Source organism: Octopus sinensis, linkage group LG19 (genome assembly GCF_006345805.1).
Source record: "Octopus sinensis linkage group LG19, ASM634580v1, whole genome shotgun sequence".
Classification (NCBI taxonomy): domain Eukaryota; kingdom Metazoa; phylum Mollusca; class Cephalopoda; order Octopoda; family Octopodidae; genus Octopus; species Octopus sinensis.
The window spans coordinates 34,309,681-34,327,552 of NC_043015.1; the positions used below are offsets into that span (position 1 = coordinate 34,309,681).

The following is a 17,872-nucleotide window of genomic DNA, read 5'->3' on the forward strand; positions in this document are numbered from 1 at the left end:
TGCGAGTGGTGGCTCATGCCAGGCCTTCCGAATCACTCACCGTCTTCCAGGGGAAAATGCTACTTAAGGTTTTGCTACTTAGCAGGTTTGCTACCGGAATGTGGTAAACCAGAAGAGATTCTGTAAAGCTTTCTGTTTAATATGCTGCCAGGTCTACCAATGCTCTGCCCTAAGTTAGTCAATTTCTGGGGTTTTTTTACTAAACCCCATAACTTGAACGGTTAAGTTGACTTTGGTGGGATTAGAACTCAGAGTACAGAGAAACAGAATAAATAACACAAGATATTCTATCCAACACCCTCGTGACTCTGATAACTCACCACCTTAATAGCTACTTATAATTTATTAAATGTTGCTATAGTAACAAGAGAAATGTTAGCCAGAGACAGCGTTACAGAAAAGAAAGCTCAGAGGCAGAAAATTTATTGATGGAAGTTGTTAATCCTAGTTTGTTAATTGAATTTTTAAATAGTTTGCATAATCCTGGATAATCCAGAGAGGGATTCCTTTCTGACTGCATCTCTGTCATCAATGTTACCAATGCCATCAGTAGCAACATGGTCCAATGACATCAGTTTAATATGGATCGTGTTTTGTGTAAATTATCATCCTTACCTTCTGCCCACTCATCATTGTCATCATCATCATTGTCATCATCATCATAATCATCATCATCATCATCATCATCATCATCGTCATCGTCATCATCATCATCATCATCATTGTCATCATCATCATCGTCATCGTCATCATCATCATCATCATCGTCATCATCATCATCCACCCCACACCACAATCACTGATGGTCAGCCTACTGAGCCAACCTACATATAAGCTTCGTGCCATTTACCTGTGTTCAATTATTACAAGAGATTTTTCGACATTATGTTTGAATTGCTGTGATTTTTACAAAGGCTGCCAAATTCAAGTAACATGCCGGCATCAAACTTTGAATGAAATTAAGCAAATCTGCAACAGAGATCCTTGAAATGCTTCCTCAAGTTTCTCACAAATATTCTTTAGTTCAAATACAAGTTTCTGACCGGTTTCACGTTTCAAAGCTTGTTGAGTGTCGATTCAGGATGAGTGTTTACAGTGAGAAACAATCTTTTTGTTGAACTCTGGATCTGATGCATCTTTTTTCCATTTAATTGGCTGCCAGCACTTTCATTACAATGCTTGTCATTTCATTTCTGCAGCCAAATTCCTGACTTTCATTGCCTTTAATGATTCTAGAACTTATAATGTACATGTGTTCATGTCCACACATGATTTTAAGACTCTCTACCCACTCCAACCCCAACTCTGCAAACAGTTACTCCTTACTTTATGAAGACACACTAGTCCTTGTTCAAGGGGTGTAATTCCAGATACATTTCTCATCTGAACTTCTCCCATCATGATTTTTTGGTTCAGTTTTCCATGGCACCAAAAAACCAAACGTAGCATTTCTTGAGCTCTAGTAGCAGAGAGCTGTTGCTGTACGCTTCCTACCAGCACTTCTGATGAGTACCAGGATTGCAATTGTGCAAAACTATCGCCATCATCATCATCATTATGATTTCAATGTCCATTTCAACTTGCTTTCAGCAGCTGTAAGGCATTTGTTGAAACAGATTTTCTATAGAGAGATGCCTTTTTCTCTTGTCAACCCTTCACTTTTCCTCAACAAACTAATATTTCCTCATGGATGGACATGCTTTCACTGACAATTAGCGACAAATTACACCTCTTGTATGATGGTAATACTCATTTACAATCATCGTGCAAAGTTAAAACAAAGAAACACACACTTGTACGCACACATGCATGCAATGCATGTGTGTGTGTGTGTATGTTTGTGTGTGTGTGTGTGTGTGTGTGTGTGTGTGTAAATACAAGGGCTTCTTTCAATTTCTGCCCACCAAACCAATGTTTTCTCAAGGTGTCATGAAGTAGGACTTGACCTGAAACTATGTTGATGAGAAGTGAACTTAACCACACAGCTATGCTTACACCAATTATATATACACATATATGTTCTTACACCTAGAACACTGTTTTGCATAAATCATCCCTCTCTAAGTGTCCCCATTGGACCATTTGCTTGTAAATTGTATTTGCAATTCCTACAAAAGCCACTTTTAGTCAGAAACTTTAGAATCCAGTGTTAGTGATTAAACTTAGACATCTAAAAACAATCAAATTTGCTTAATGACATTGATTTCTCATTAGCAAAGATGGTCAAACATCAATTCACACACACACACACACACACACACACATCTTCTTAACTTCCACTTGTTATTTGTTTAGGAATTCTGACAAGCTGTTCTTCCTGCATAGAAGATGTATGTCACACAAACTGTTACACATAAATAATCTCCGTCGTTGCCACTTCTTCAACTCTACCCCTGCATTCAATCAATCACCTGTTCAATGTTTAATTGAAGCAACTTATCTCACATTATCCCATTCTGTCCCTGAACTCTTTGGTACTGAAATCAGCAAACTGGCCAGAATTCTACAAGTAGTCTACATTTAAAAAAAAATTTTATATTATGGTGGTACTCCAGCATGACCACAGCCACCTGGCTGAAACACATAAACGAATAAAAGAATAAAAGAATATATATATATATATATAAATTTATTTTCATCGCTGCTAGAACAGCTGACTGGCTTCCATGGCACATAAAAAGCACCATTCAAATGTGATTGTTACTAGCATTGCCTCATTGGCACTTGTGCCAGTGGCAAGTGAAAAACATTCGAGCAACATGCAGGTAACACGTAAAAAACACCACTTGAGCATGACTGTTGCCAGTACCACCTGACTGGCCCTCATGCCGGTGGTATGTAAAAGCACCCACTACGCTCTTGGAGTGGTTGGCATTAGGAAGGGTATCCAACTGTAGAAACTATACCAGATCAAGATTGGAGCCTGGTGCGACCATCTGTCCAAACTGTCCAACCCATGCTAGCATGGAAAGTGGGCGTTAAACGACGATGATGATGGTGGTGGTGGTGGTGGTGACGACGACAACGACGACGATGATGATGATGATGATGATGAAGATGGTGGTGGTGGTGGTGGTGGTGGTGGTGGTGGTGGTGGTGGTGGTGGTGATGATGATGATGATATGATGATGATGATGATGATGATGATGATGATGATGATGGTGATGATATATATATGAAAACAAATTTATTTCAACATCATTTCCAAGATCTCAAAGTGGAAATATAAATAACAATCTATTTCCTCCCATTCAATTATTCACAACTCACATTCTCCTTCATTGTTATAGATTTACTCTCAACTCTGTCCTTTATTACAATATTTAGTCACAACCCATCCTCTTTCATCATGTCACCAGTCTCATCCGCATCACCACTTTTAGCATAGTTTCTGTAGAGTGAGATGTATTAACATTTTCTCTCCTACATAGTGGAATCATGGCAACTTCATTCTTCCTGTGACACCAAGAAATAGTTTACACCACATCCTCTGTACAAATAAATAACCCAAAACTAAACCCTCAGGTTATTGCATACAATCTCTGAGTTTCTCTCATGGACGACTCTTATTGCTCAGACATTATCTTAAACAATTTGGTTTATCTTCGAGATGAGAGAATACTTTGTCTCTTATCAGCTGCTGTTTCTATATTAAACTCCAGATTGATATTGGGAAAATGTTCCTTCATGGAGGGATAGTTCTGCTACTGCTACACACACACACACACACACACACACATGAAGTTTTTCAAATAAATGATTGGCAAATACTCATTTACCAACTCATTACAAGCACTGACTCACACACATTATTTCTTTTCCCTCTATCTCTCTCTTTAACTAAATTTTCTTGCTATTTCATATGTACATGAGGAGGTATTGTTGTGGTTACTGTATCTATGTGGTCAACAGCAATGTCGCTCAGAAAAGCTCAAACCAGTATCCAAAGTTTCAAACTGTTTAGCTTAAAAAAATTAATTAAAAATCTTTGACTGAGATTGAAAAGATGCAAAGTTCAATGAGTTTCAACATTAAGAAAAATTTAGTTCAGGAGAAAAAATAAAGAGACGAATATATTGCTCTCACCAAAAATTCTTTATAGAAACCCTACAGAACACAACATATCATGAGAACTAGTAGAACTGAACTAATATATGTGCCAAATAGAAGCATGGTAAAAAGGAAGCATGGATGCTTGCCCATTGTTAATAATTCCTCAACTCTAGCTTCTATATTGTCAAAATGCAATCAAATAGAAACATTTGCAAATTTAATCTATTCTATGGTGTGAAGTCTGTTTTTACTTCTTTTTCCTTTTTTGTTTGTTTTGGTTGCCTTGTATATTGTAAGATTGTTGACTGTGAGTGAAACCGCCTGTATGGGGAGGAAGTGTAGAGGTTGGTGACATTGTCTCACTCTTCAGTGCTTCTCCTGCTACTTACTGTCTTTGACCAGTGTCCATTGTCTTGGCTCCCTGCTAATCTTGCATTCCAACTAATTATTTCATACATGTCTTTAGATTTGTTTACCCTGTTGTATCCTAGCAACTGAGAATGCCAAAGCAGTTGCAAGGTTTGACTGAAATGAAGTTTGTTATTCATCTTTCTCACTTTGTTATCTGATCTGTTACCATAACAGAAAAACTGTATTCGTTGACAATCAAAGTGAGAATTTGAGTTCAGTCCCAGTAAAATATAGTGAAATACAAATTAAGAGATTTTTGCTATACACCCCCCCTCCACACACACACTAAAGATACCAAAATGTCAGGTAATGATGTAAAAGTCTAATTGTTTTTATTTCCCTTAAATGTCCAATTCTCTTAATTTGCCTATCCTTGTCATTCAACCAATGCCAATATTGTCAACCAAAACCTTTTGGATAGGCATGGTTGGAACGTTTTTGATAGTACATTTGTTTGGTCAAGACTGACCTGAGGCTAAACAACATCTTCAAACCCTCATCCTCACACACAAACGTTTCATGCCACTTTACATGCAAAACCTCAAAACAAAAATACCTTTATTAAGCTTTTACCACTTCTTAAACAAACCCTTGCCAAGAAAGAACCTTCAAGAATTGAATGTTTTTCCCTTTTCCCTTGTTGCAGGTTTTCTTCTGTTATCTGCCTGGTCTTGGGTAATTCTTTGTGCACCGGACTTCTTTTCTTGGAATTTTGCTTTTATGATAATAAATGGAGTCCAGCTTCTTTTAATAACCTACCGAATCCGTCCGGTGAAGTTTTGTGATGAACTTGAAGAAGTCTACATCAGCGTTTTCCAACCACTGAGAGTTCCAAGGTAAATATATCAATGTTAACATTTATCTTGCCCAGCATACATATTAATCATTCAACTTGTGTTGAACTGAGCAGAAAGCCAATTAGGAAAGGTTTTTATAACACTGAAGGTGAAATAGAATGTCACTCCTACTTACCACCACCACCACTGCTACTGCCTCCACCACTGTCACTGCCATGACCACCACCACCACCATCAGCACTACCACTTTTGCATGTTTCTAATTCATGCTAACTCATCAGATATCAATTCATGAGCATCAGCATTATTTTATTATCCTTTCAGTCAGTTGACAAAGTCTTAAGGGACACAAATGTTGCCACTCGAAAACAAAGAACATAACGATTGGAAATACCATGAATTCAAAGAAACCTATCCTATTTCTCAATATTATCCAAATGTGAGGAGCAGATGAAAAACTTTTGTCAGCTCTTGGAAGCAATATTCCTTACATTTTCGAAATAGACGGCAATATTTCTTAATGCATTTATTCAGTATAAATCTTTGTTGGGAACAGTTATTGAGATAAAATTAGATCAATTGGCGTTTTTAAGAAATCTCAAGGGAATATCTCTATTCTACATGATTGATAAATGTTCAATAATTCTGAAAAAATTTCAGCTAGACTGTGTTATGCTGCTAGCATAAGAAAATTTCTGGTTTTGATTGGATAGTATTGTATATATTGTCCTGTTATTGGATGAACTAAACAAATCTTTAGCTAGCATGGAGAGAAACTTTTTTCTGGCTTTCTCTTCTCTTCAATAAAATAGGAATTAAAAAGATGTTGTATAAAGGAAACAAAGCAATAGTTTATATCATAGTAGCTTAGACAGAACTTTTGAACAATAGAGCAAAATTCAATCATAGGAAGAGAGTAAAATTTCTGTAAATCTAAAATATAATTTCCCTTTAGTTGAACACTGGGCTTCAGGATCTGTTTGTGTTAATTTCTGGCTAACCCAGCCTCACTTTCATTTCAGTTAGATTTCTTTCTATTGCAGTTGACAAAAAGCATTGAGAGGTTTTGGTAGACATGATCAATGTTATTACACACAATAATCAAAGAGAGATGCAGTTCATTTCTGAAGATTAGTTATTTAATGGCTTGCATTTCTGGCCTGGGTCAGCAAAACATAGAACTATAATAAGACTCCCTAGATCAGAATGCTACAGTCCCTTCATTTTTATAGAAATGTTCCAAATTGAAATCCCCTTGAGGCAATGTACATATCCAGGAGACATGACAGATATGTAATAATCTACATATGGAAAATTCTGGAAGGGTTTGGACTGAATTTCAGCATTGAGTGTTATACAAATGCCCAAACTGGACACCCTTATAATGTATCAAAGGTTCTGTCCACACCATCAAAACTGAAGACCAGGTACTGCAATAGCTTTTGGTTCAAAGGCCTAACAGCTCTTCCATGCCCTACCACAGAAATTAAGAAACCTACACAAAGTGGACGTAGATATCTTCAACAAGAATATCATCATCCTCTCCAGAATACCAGATGAACCAATGACTGGCCCAGCATGAGGTACAAACAAAGGCAGTGGTGTCGAACTTCCTCATACCCCAAATGGGCCAACCACCAAATGCATATACCCAAGTGGTGATGTGAAACCCTACACTCTGAAAAAATCAGTCAAAGACAAATCATATGTAAAAGTGCAAAAGCACAGAGGTACTCCAGCATGATCGGAGCCACATGACACATGGCACTGAAATGACTAAAAGAATTTATTTATATCTTCCCACCCTCTACACCGGATGTCTTTCGCTCCTCCCACCACCATTACCTGATCTCTATTCTCTCAACCCCTCCTCCTCACTGGGGCTGTTCTCTATATATTACCTGCACACTTTCTCTCTCTCCTGAGACAAATGCAACTAGACCAGCTGTCCACCCACCCACCTACTTAACTGGCTATCTTTCAATTCATTCTGTCTAGAAATTTTGTCACCAGATGTCTCTTCTCTCAATCCCCCCTTCTCAATGGTGCTGTTCCCTATATTACCTGCACCTTCTCTTTCTCTCTCCCTCTACTTGGACAAATGCAATCAGGTTATCTGCCCACCTACTTAACTGACTATCTCTCTTTTCATTTTTGTTCTGTCTAGAAACAGGCCAACAACTACCCAGACCAGCCATCTGCAGACTTAGTCTGTGACACTCAGTAAGCTGTTCCATAAGAATTTCCAGCTACCTTCTATGTCCAAGGCCTGTAGTTCCTCCTCTCTCTCATCAAATTTCTTGATGAGGATGTCCCTAAATCTCTGACCATGTGAAAGGTTCTTTAGCTTCCAAATCCTTCTCTTCTCGATTGGTCTGCTTCTTGGTATCTTCCTGGTCTCGAGTCGAAAGTCACTAATGACTGGTCCCTTCCAGACCTAGAGTTACGTGGTGGTGGAATAATACAGTAGACAAAGCCATCAGAGCAAAGAAACAGGCCTGGAAAGCCTGGAAAGGTAGGGGTAGCAGGGAACCATACCAGATAGCCAAAAGGGAGGCTGAGCGACAGGTATACATAGGCAAGGGTGAAGCAGGAAAGAAGTTTGCCAATGACCAGTTATGTGAGGACCAAAGAACTGAAGTATTCCGGATTGCGAGACAGTGTGTGAGAGAAAATTGTGATGTCACAGGAGAGAAATGTGTCTGCATGGATGATGGTGCACTTGCTTTTAAGGATTTGGAAAAGAAAGAGACTTGAAGGAGCCATTATGAAAGACTAAGGTACCAAGACATCTACATTGCTAGAAATAAGAGTTAAAATACTCTTAATGCTATAAATATGTATGTGTGTGTGTGTCTGGTGCAGCTCTCCAGCATGGAAAGCAGACATCAAATGATGATGATGATAATTCTCTCTCTCTAATATATATATACGAGAGAAAGAGAAAGACAGAGAAAGAGGGAGGGAGAGAGAGAGATCTTTTACCAAGCAGGTCCTAGTGAAAAATGTTTGAATATAATGCTCAACCCTGACTGGATGCAAATGGTAGAAAGAAGTGGAATGATCATATTCTTGTATTTTGCATATGAACATTTAGCTGCATTCTATACTTCTGCATTGTTGTTGCAATGTGTAAGAATTGTACAAATGAAAATAAAATCTCAAAAAATGAAACCGTTATCATGTCCATATGACTTCCCATTATTTTTTTCACATGCAACCATATAAAACGCACAGATGCACACCTACACACAGACATTTCTTTACATGAATTTCCACTCAATGAATAACTAAAACCCATTTAAATGTAAACTGACAGAAAGATGAATATCAAAAACCAGGCAAGAATGATACGGTTTACAATAAAGCAATGGAGCAATGATTTGAACTAGGTGGGCAATGGAGAAAACGAAGGTTAGAGTTGATAAATGTTAAAAGGGTTTGGAGATGATAGAAAATTCGTTTTTCTTTATCTGATGGAAAAATATATATGAAATAAATTTGTGGTGAAAATGTTATAAATTTATAAAATCACAATTTTATAAAAATATAGAATTTTCAAAGAATGGTAAAGTAAATCAAATAGATTCAAATAGATTAGAAATGAAATGGATTTAAAAATCTGAGAATATAACAAATAAAATAGAATAATGTGCTGGGATAAAGTGAAATTAATTGAAATAGTGTAAAAGGAATTGGTGTTAACAGAGCATTGATCTGATAGCCAAAACAGTAGAAAGCAAGCAGGTGTTGCTTGGAATGTTACCTGAAGTGACGAGAGTTCTTCAGATAAGAGTTTCGGAAATCAAACAAAGAAGGCTGTAAAGATTCATAACGCTTTTTTGTTTTTTTATCCAATTGAAAGCAGAAGCAATATGTGTTCCATGTCGTTCATAGCAGGGCAAGAATTTAACAGAACTGACCTGAGATCTAAACTTTTCGAATTTTATTCGGTTTAACTGGATATGAGTTTAGACATGAAGATTCTCTAATGATTTGGCTTGGATGGACCAAATAATTTTGCACGTAGGTGCAGGTGTGGCTGTTGTGGCAAGAAGCTTGCTTCTCAGCCACATGGTTCTGGGTTCAGTCCTACTATAGGGTGCCTTGGGCAAGTGTCTTTTACAATAGCCTCAAGTCAACCAAAGCCTTGAGAGTGGAAAGAATTCTGTTGTGTATATATATATATTTGTGTGTGTATATATATATCTTTGTGTCTGTGTTTGTCACCCACCATCACTTGACAATCGATGATCTTGTGTTTACATCCTTGTAAATAGTAGTTCAGCAAAAGAGACTGATAGAATAAGTATTAGGCTTACAAAGAATAAGTCCTTGGGTCAATTTCTTTGACTAAAAACCCTTTAAGGTGGTGTTCCAGCATGGCCGCAATAAAATGATTGAAACAAGTAAAACAATAAAAGAATGGGATCAGTCAGCTCTCTGATTAACCAAATATACTATGATGACACAGTCACACAGACACTTTGAGCGTTAATGAAGGAATGTCCATGGTGGTACATCCATAATTTAATAAAGGATGACTTGCATAAAGAGTTGGCATTAAAGTGATAGTAAAATACGTGATTTGTCTACCAGTTACCATCAAGTTATCCCGGGTATATGTAAAATTTGAATTGTGACTGCTTTTTCCAGTTTCTAACACACACACACACACACACACACATGCATGTGTGTATATGCACACACATACAAACACACCACACGTGCACATGTATATATGTATATGTATGTAAACACTTTAAATAGGATATCAATAGCCCCCCCCCCCCCCAAAAAAAAAACAATTATTCTGGTAACAACTCATCTCAAAAATTTATTTGTTCAAAAATCTGTTTATAGAGATCATAGGGTCTTTGTAAATGTCAGTGTAAAGAGGTCAGAAGGTTAGTGTAGAGGTCATTGTGTAGAAGCCAGTGTAATGTTTTTGTTTTTACATAGTTGAATCCTTTTCTCCTGTCTTTCTTCTGTTGCAGATCACTGTTCAAGAAACTGACACATGCAGATTACTGCACTCTAATGACTCTGTACCAAGGCGAGTGTTATGCAACACAGTCAATCACAAAGACAGACAAGTTGGGTTTACTAATATCTGGAATGTAAGTAACTGTCTATCTGTTCAGCCTTTCGAGATGTCTATCTCATTGGGTCTCTTAGACTTAGACTCAATATTCGAAAATACAGCAACACAATTAAATTAACAACTAATATTCACAACAGTTATTGTATTAATCTTGACTTGTGTTTTAGTGAAGTTCAAATGAAATTAAATTTGACAATAATAACACAAAAAACTCTTATCTACCTCTCTCTCTTTCTCTTTCTCTCTCTCAAATATATATATATATATACATGTATATCTCTCTCTATATATATAAATTCACAAAGGAATATAAGTATAAAAATCACATTAGTGATTTTTATCAAGTAGTCAGCCTGCTATAAAAATTTATAGGCAATTAATACATTAAATTGATAATAATTTACATATGTATATAATTATACAAAGGGAGATCAGGTGAAAACAATCTTTCTCCAGCATGCTTGAAGTACCAATACCTTCAGAAACTCCAGCTAAAATATACATGTAGCTGGGTTAGTGAGAGAAAATTAAAAAGAGACCTCATGTTAATTGTGAATTGGTTCCAATTTCTGGATTGAAGCAAAAAAGAAGACCTTTCCAGTACTCTGTGGACAGAGATAGAGAGAGAGAGGGAGAGAGAGAGAGAGAGAGAGTAATAAACAAGTGAAGAAAAATATAGAGTGAGTGTGTTTATTTGCCAAAAAATTTTGGAAACAACATGCTGTACTACTTGGCATTCATGCCGGAAGCTCCAATATGTACATTTCAGAGTGTTTGGGTGTCAATCTGAGGAGAGTGCAGAGGATTCAGAAAGAGTTGGATGAGTCTAATGGGGATTACAAAGGTACGGCAGCATGGAAAGCTCACTCTGGTCGTTCTGATAAGAAAAGAACTCCTAAATTTGTTGGTGAGATCCAGGCCATGATTGATAACGATCCCTGCAAGTCAATCAGAACTTAAGGCAAGGATTATGGAAGCATTCACCAATTTAAACAAGAAGACCATCCAGAAGTGTTGCAGGAGATTCCGAAGCCATCTGGAGGCCATGGTTGGGGTCAATGGCGATTTTATTGAATAAATTTACTCTTTAGAATTTCAAGATATTTTTATGTCATTTTGGTAAATATATCTGTTAAAATGAGATGTCAGTGTTGTTTTCATTTTTGCATAATTTAGATGACAATTTATTCGCCGCACCCTGTATATATATATATATATATATATATAGGTATGGTGATACAAAAAGGAAAAATAGAACTGAAAATATGAGCGTCTCTTGGCCCTTGAGTCAGTCTGTTACTTCTGCTAAATAATATATATGTATATATATATATAAGTGATAATGCACAAAACTCTGGGCCTTTGTGTTACTCTGTTGCTTCTGCTATATATTAATAAAATAATATATATATACTCATGTGTTGAGTCCTAATTTTCATGTTTGCATCCTCAAACCTATACACACACACACACACACATTATATATGTGTCTTTATGAATACGTGTGTGAATGCGCACACGTGTGTGTGTATATATACAGAAATGTATATATATATCTATGTGTATCTTGAATGTCAAACAAGATAAAATTTATTGAAGTAATCTTTGTTTCCACAGTATTTTTCCACTTCTTGAATATTTAAAAAGATAATTAAAAATTTAAGCACAAATTTATACAAAATCGAAAATTTTAGGCAATTCTAAAGTTGTCTGGATTAAATTTATTTGCTATTTTTTATTCTTATTTTTGTATAGCTTTATAATTGTTTTTATAAATTTCTGTTTAATAATCTCAACTTTATATATATTTTTCTGACACTAGTTTAATGATTGTCAGAAATAAGTGTGAAAGAGGCAAAACAGACTGAAGTCTGCAATTGTTACCTTGTGAAGTGTATCAATGGAATACTGATGGCAATTAGTGTGGAGATGTTAACCACAGAATACTGGAGGGAGAGAGAGATAGAGAGAGAGAGAGAGAGAGAGAGAGAGAGAGAGAGAGAGAGAGAGAGAGAGATTGTTCGTTTGTTCAGTCATTTATTTAGATGGAAATAACTGTGTAAATATACAGAGATACAGTAGTTGGGTGAATAGATGGATCTACATACATGCAGACTGATAGAAAGACAGGCAGACAGAAAGACAGAGTTGATGGATGGACAAATCGACAGACATGCAGATAGATTAAAAAGACAGACCGATGGAAAGATAGGGAATCAAGCAACTTGGCAGATAAGAAAACAAATAAACAGTTTGAATGGGTAGATAGTATCAAGGTATTGACTGTTTATGGAGACAACACAGTGTGTAGACACTCGACTTTTATCTATATGTAATGACTGTAGAGAACTATGAGCTTTAATATATTCCCAAAATAAAGAAGCTTTACAGATTCCCTTAACCTGCTAGAAACAGGAGTCAAGTTTCCTTCAGTTTACCTCTGTCATTGTAAAAAGGTACCTTAAATAGTATTTGACAATATAAACATAAATACATGAAACTTGGCAAAAGATTAGATGGTTAAAGTTTGAATGCATTTAACCATAATTTGACTCCATCAGAGCTGACCAATGATTATACAACAGCAACAACATGAATTAAACCATTGTGCCAGGTTTTGTGTCTCTTCCCATGTCTCCAAATGTCTCCCCATATCGTTATTGTCTTATTTCAGGCTCAGTGTATACAGTAGCAGGAACTTCCTCCATCATATCTGTCAAGGGCAGTTTATTGACACTCCGGAATTTGAGTCAAGTGTATCTGGTGAAGAGAAGTACCAGGTAAAGTTCTCTCTTAATACTCACATACATACGCATACATATTGTTTTAAGATACATTTGTACATACAAAGAAAAATACAGAAGTCTATTGAAATTTTGGTAAACAAAATTTTACTCTCTTCAAACACAATAAAAAAAATACTGTCATTACAACGAACTTCAAAGCAAAGGGGTTGCAATTTGAGGAGAAAGGTTGCCAGATGTTAGGGGTGATGTAGTTGTGGAAATTGTCTGGACATCCATGACTGGGTTCTCCTGCTTGTGCAGCATGGGGCAGAGTGTTGTTGCCAGACATAGGATCTTCCAATGGCCACCTTATTGACCCAGGGCAGCACTACCTCCTTCAGGCACATAATAATGTAGGCCTCCATGTTGAGTCTGATGCCATGTGGGAAGATGAATGGAGGCATAACATCACCATCACTAGTGATCACTCCAAAGACCATGATGCTGACTGAATGTTTGATTTTTATCACTCTTGGTACATGTTTTGGGGATATGGTAAGCGAATGGTTGTTCTGTGTGTTCAGCATCTGTTCATATTGGAGCTTCTGACATGATTACCAAGCAGTACAGCATGTCATTTCCAAATTTATAGCAGAGTGAATTGCGTTATGCAACTATTTTTCTCACAGATGGTGCCCAACTGACCCTACTATACTGTATAGTCAACAACATGAAAGACAAACAATGTGTATGCACCAAATTAAAAATATAAATTGGCGACAATTTACCCATCTCACCCTGGGCCTTTATGCCCACTACCCTCTGCATTCACCACCCTCCCCACTACCTGTACTGCCAGTCATCACTCTGTTTCATTCTCTTGCTCCTCTTCATCCACTCATCCTCACTCTTCCTTTGCCATCACTCAATCTCTTGGGTTGTATAATCATCTGCCATCTTTCTTGCTAATATTGTCTTCAATGTGAATACATGTCCCAGAATGCTGAGTTCTTCCGTTACTCGTCTCACTTGCCATTACCATTCATCCCTCTGCCAGTCGTGCCACTATCACTCATGCTTCTCATTCTCAAAATTTTTGGCAAGTAAATTCAGACATAGAGTCAAGAAGTCTCTTTAGTCTTGTCAAAGTAATGAGTACTTCTCATGGTATCACGAAAAATGTACCTAGAACACTGTGAAGTTGATGTTCAGCAGGGCATTCGGTCATAGAAGAAACCATGCCAAAAATTGAAACCCATGAGCAAGAGGTGGTCTTCCAGGCCATCTAAGTGAGCATTACTTCCAGACATGTACTGATTCCAATTGTGATACTCCATGTAATCTATGTGAATATGAAAAGTGGACAAGAAACAATGATGAGGAGGAGGAAGAGAAGGAGGATGTATGCATACAGCTATATATTTACCTGTTTGGGTTTTCAAGCAAGAATTTGAAGCATTCAGTAAACACTTTTATTAAAATTATGTACTTTGTTAAATCTCTGTGTTAAATCTAATTGTTTCATGCAGTTGAGATTAATCATCCGTATATTCATCAGCAGGTACAATAGAGTAATGTCTCTCTCTCTCTCTCTCTCTCTCTTTCTCTCTCTCTCTCCTCAATACCTATTTCTTTACTACCCACAAGGGACTAAACACAGAGGGGACAAACAAGGACAGACAAATAGATTAAGTCGATTACATCGATCCCAGTGCACAACTGGTACTTGATTTATCGACCCCCGAAAGGATGAAAGGCAAAGTTGACTTCAGAGGAATTTTAACTCAGAACGTAGCGGCAGACGAAATACGGCTACGCATTTCGCCTGGTGTGCTAACGTTTCTGCCAGCCCCTCGCCGCCTTCTCTCTCCTCAATACCACTTCCATCGTTATTCTGTTAATCCAACTAAAACCAATGGACTGTTTTCACATGCTTTTATGAGAATCACACTTATAATTCCTAGAACCATCTGAAGAACCGAAAGAAGAAATGATTCTAATCTTTCTGTTTTAATAAATTACTTTGTTCTGTTTTATGTATTGAGTACTTTTTCATATACCCTTCCATGCTTTCATTTCTCATATGTATACATGTGTGTGTGTGTGTCTGTGTCTGTGTCTGTGTGTCTTTGTCTGTGTGTGTGTGTCTGTGTCTCTCTGCCTGTCTGTCTTTCAACATATGTTAGTATATCATAGTTTCTCTTTGTCTTCTCTCTGTTTCAGGTGTCTATAGTTGCTGATACCACATGTCGTTATATTTTCTGGTCACGACACAGTTTAGAATATTTAATGATCAAGGAACCATACCTGGCTACTGTTCTTTGTCTCATATTTGGCCGTGACATCACAAATAAATTATATGCCCTAAATGAAAAGGTGAGTGTAGCAGAATAGCTATCATTAAAATAATTATTAATTATTTCACTCCAAAAATATATACCTGACTTCATTGTTAATCAATTTCCATTGAGATACTGGCTAGAATTAAAGACTGTCATAAAATGTTAATCTTTTAATATATTTTAGAAATACATTGAATTAGTCTTCACTACAGTTTCCATCAAAAGGATAAGGAAAAAAACCCTCCTGAATAGGAATATTGGTGTGTCATAATTTAGTTTCCCAGAAAAATCTGGCATTTATTCCTAACTTCTGAGGTGAACTGAAGTAATTTTTTGTTCCAGAGACACAATCAACTCCAGTTATGGATTTGATCTCATTATTAATTTTATCATAATAACTTGAATAAGAACTCTTCTGAAACAGCCATTTTTGATGCTGGCCAAGTGACATCTAATCATGTGCTGATTCTAATTCAGTGATTCTCAATCATTTTTTTCCTGTGAATCCCTTTGATTCCTATTTTACTCCACTGGACACCCCATCCCTAGCCATTTGAAATTGTAAAAAAATCCCCTTATATTTTTATTATTGAATATTATTAGGAATTGCATGAGAAAACTTTATAAATATTTTGTGTATTGTAGAAGTTATAAGCAATTTATTGCAGATAAATTTTAACAACTATATATATATATATATATATATATATATATATATAGATATCCATCCTCATCCAAAGTGCTATATTGTGGGATAAAATCTGGAACCACATTATTGTGAAATGACTTACTTAACCAAACAGTTGTGCTTGTTCAATAAATGTCATTCAATTTGTGATCATCCTGTCTGTTTGTAAATATATTTATAACTATATTGGCCAAAGTGTACTTATATTTCTTAAGACAATATGGTGTAATTTACTGGAGATTTGGCAGCTATTTCTAGCATGTCTTATTATCTTACCATGGGTATATCTTAACAAATAGTAGGCTCATGAATGAAGATAAAGTCTTCGATGGGAACTCTGTTTATTCTGGTGCTGTAGCCATTGAAGAGTTGCCATTATGACGAGAATCTCCATCATTTAGCAAATGATTTCTTTTGAAATGTGTCTTTTCCCAAATTAGGTGCTGACCCCACAAGGTTCAAGAATGGACATACGTCTGCCAAGTATTTCATCGTCAATCCATTCTGGTCGAGATATTAGAAAGACCATTGCTGGAATAAACCAACCAGTTCAAGAATCCATTTCTGGTATCCCTGGAACTACAAATCTACAGAACGAAAATGATGATGAAGAAGACATTGGTAAGGAGATTCAGGCGCAAAGTCAGACATTTTACTCGAGTTCAGTATTTCTTGTGTATTTTATATTTTACAACAGGGTAACATGACAAAAACATACTTGCAGGCACATATACGCACATACATAAACACATACATAAACACGTACTCAAATATTAAGCATTTGGTAATTAGATCCCAAATTCTGACAGAATTTGTAGAAATATTATAGTCATCATCATCATCATCATCAGGTGATGGTGGTGGTGGTGGTGGTGAAGATGGTGGTGATGACAATGGTGATGGTGGTGGAGTCGGTGATGATGCACTAATTTTTCCTAACAAATTCATTAGTACTGTGTTACTATTTTGTTTGTAGTATTAGCCTTGTGATAGTATGTTGTTAGTTTTATGTTAATGATAGTATTTTGTTAGTGTTTGGTTAGTGTTGTGTAATTATGGACTTATATTGTTACAGTTTTGTTGTATTGTTATGTTGTTGTGACACTAATTGCTTTCTCAATCAGCATGGTGTTATTGTGTCATTAAAATGCTGTTAGTATTGTGTTATGTTATTAGTGTAGTATTATCTCATTGTTATTAGTGTGTTGTATGGTCAGTATGGTGTTGACATGACATAACTATCATATTATAACCACATCGATGTCATCCCAATGTGGTGTTTCTGTGCTGTTGGCATGTTGTTAATACTGTTGATAATTGCGTTAGTGTCAGGCAGTGAGCTGGCAGAATTGTTAGCAAAGCCAGGCAAAAAGTTTTGCAGCATTTGCTCTGTCTTTGCATTCTGAGTTCAAATGCCATCAGGGTTGACTTTACTTTTGGTCCCTTCAGGTCCAATAAAATAAGTACCAGTTGAACACTGGGGTTGATGGAATCAATTTGACCCTTCCCCAAAAATAATTATGTTAATTTGTTGTCAATGAGAATATACGTTTCTGATAACATTTCTCATCTCGAATTGGCCGTATGGCAACATCAGAACCATTTTATCAAAGAACCTCAGTGGTCAATCTGCAACATTGTAGACAACACAGTTTTATTAATCTCACAACTGAAACTAATATATTACAAATATTTTAGACAATTGATATATTACAGAAAAACTGTAAACTCTAAAATCTCCGTAATTCTGA

The 17,872-nt window shown here is 36.4% G+C and overlaps 1 protein-coding gene across 4 annotated transcripts in view; it reads left to right on the top strand.

The window, feature by feature from the left end:
• LOC115222322 (popeye domain-containing protein 3-like) overlaps window positions 1-17,872 on the top strand; it is a 61,680-nt gene that overhangs the window by 39,165 nt on the left and 4,643 nt on the right. For all 4 annotated transcript variants that reach the window (XM_036511218.1, XM_036511219.1, XM_036511220.1 and 1 more), the window contains 5 exons: window positions 5,111-5,300; window positions 10,259-10,381; window positions 13,040-13,145; window positions 15,315-15,467; window positions 16,562-16,742. In XM_036511218.1, coding sequence (XP_036367111.1) covers window positions 5,111-5,300; window positions 10,259-10,381; window positions 13,040-13,145; window positions 15,315-15,467; window positions 16,562-16,742 — 753 coding nt within the window. The remainder of the gene's footprint in view (window positions 1-5,110; window positions 5,301-10,258; window positions 10,382-13,039; window positions 13,146-15,314; window positions 15,468-16,561; window positions 16,743-17,872) is intronic.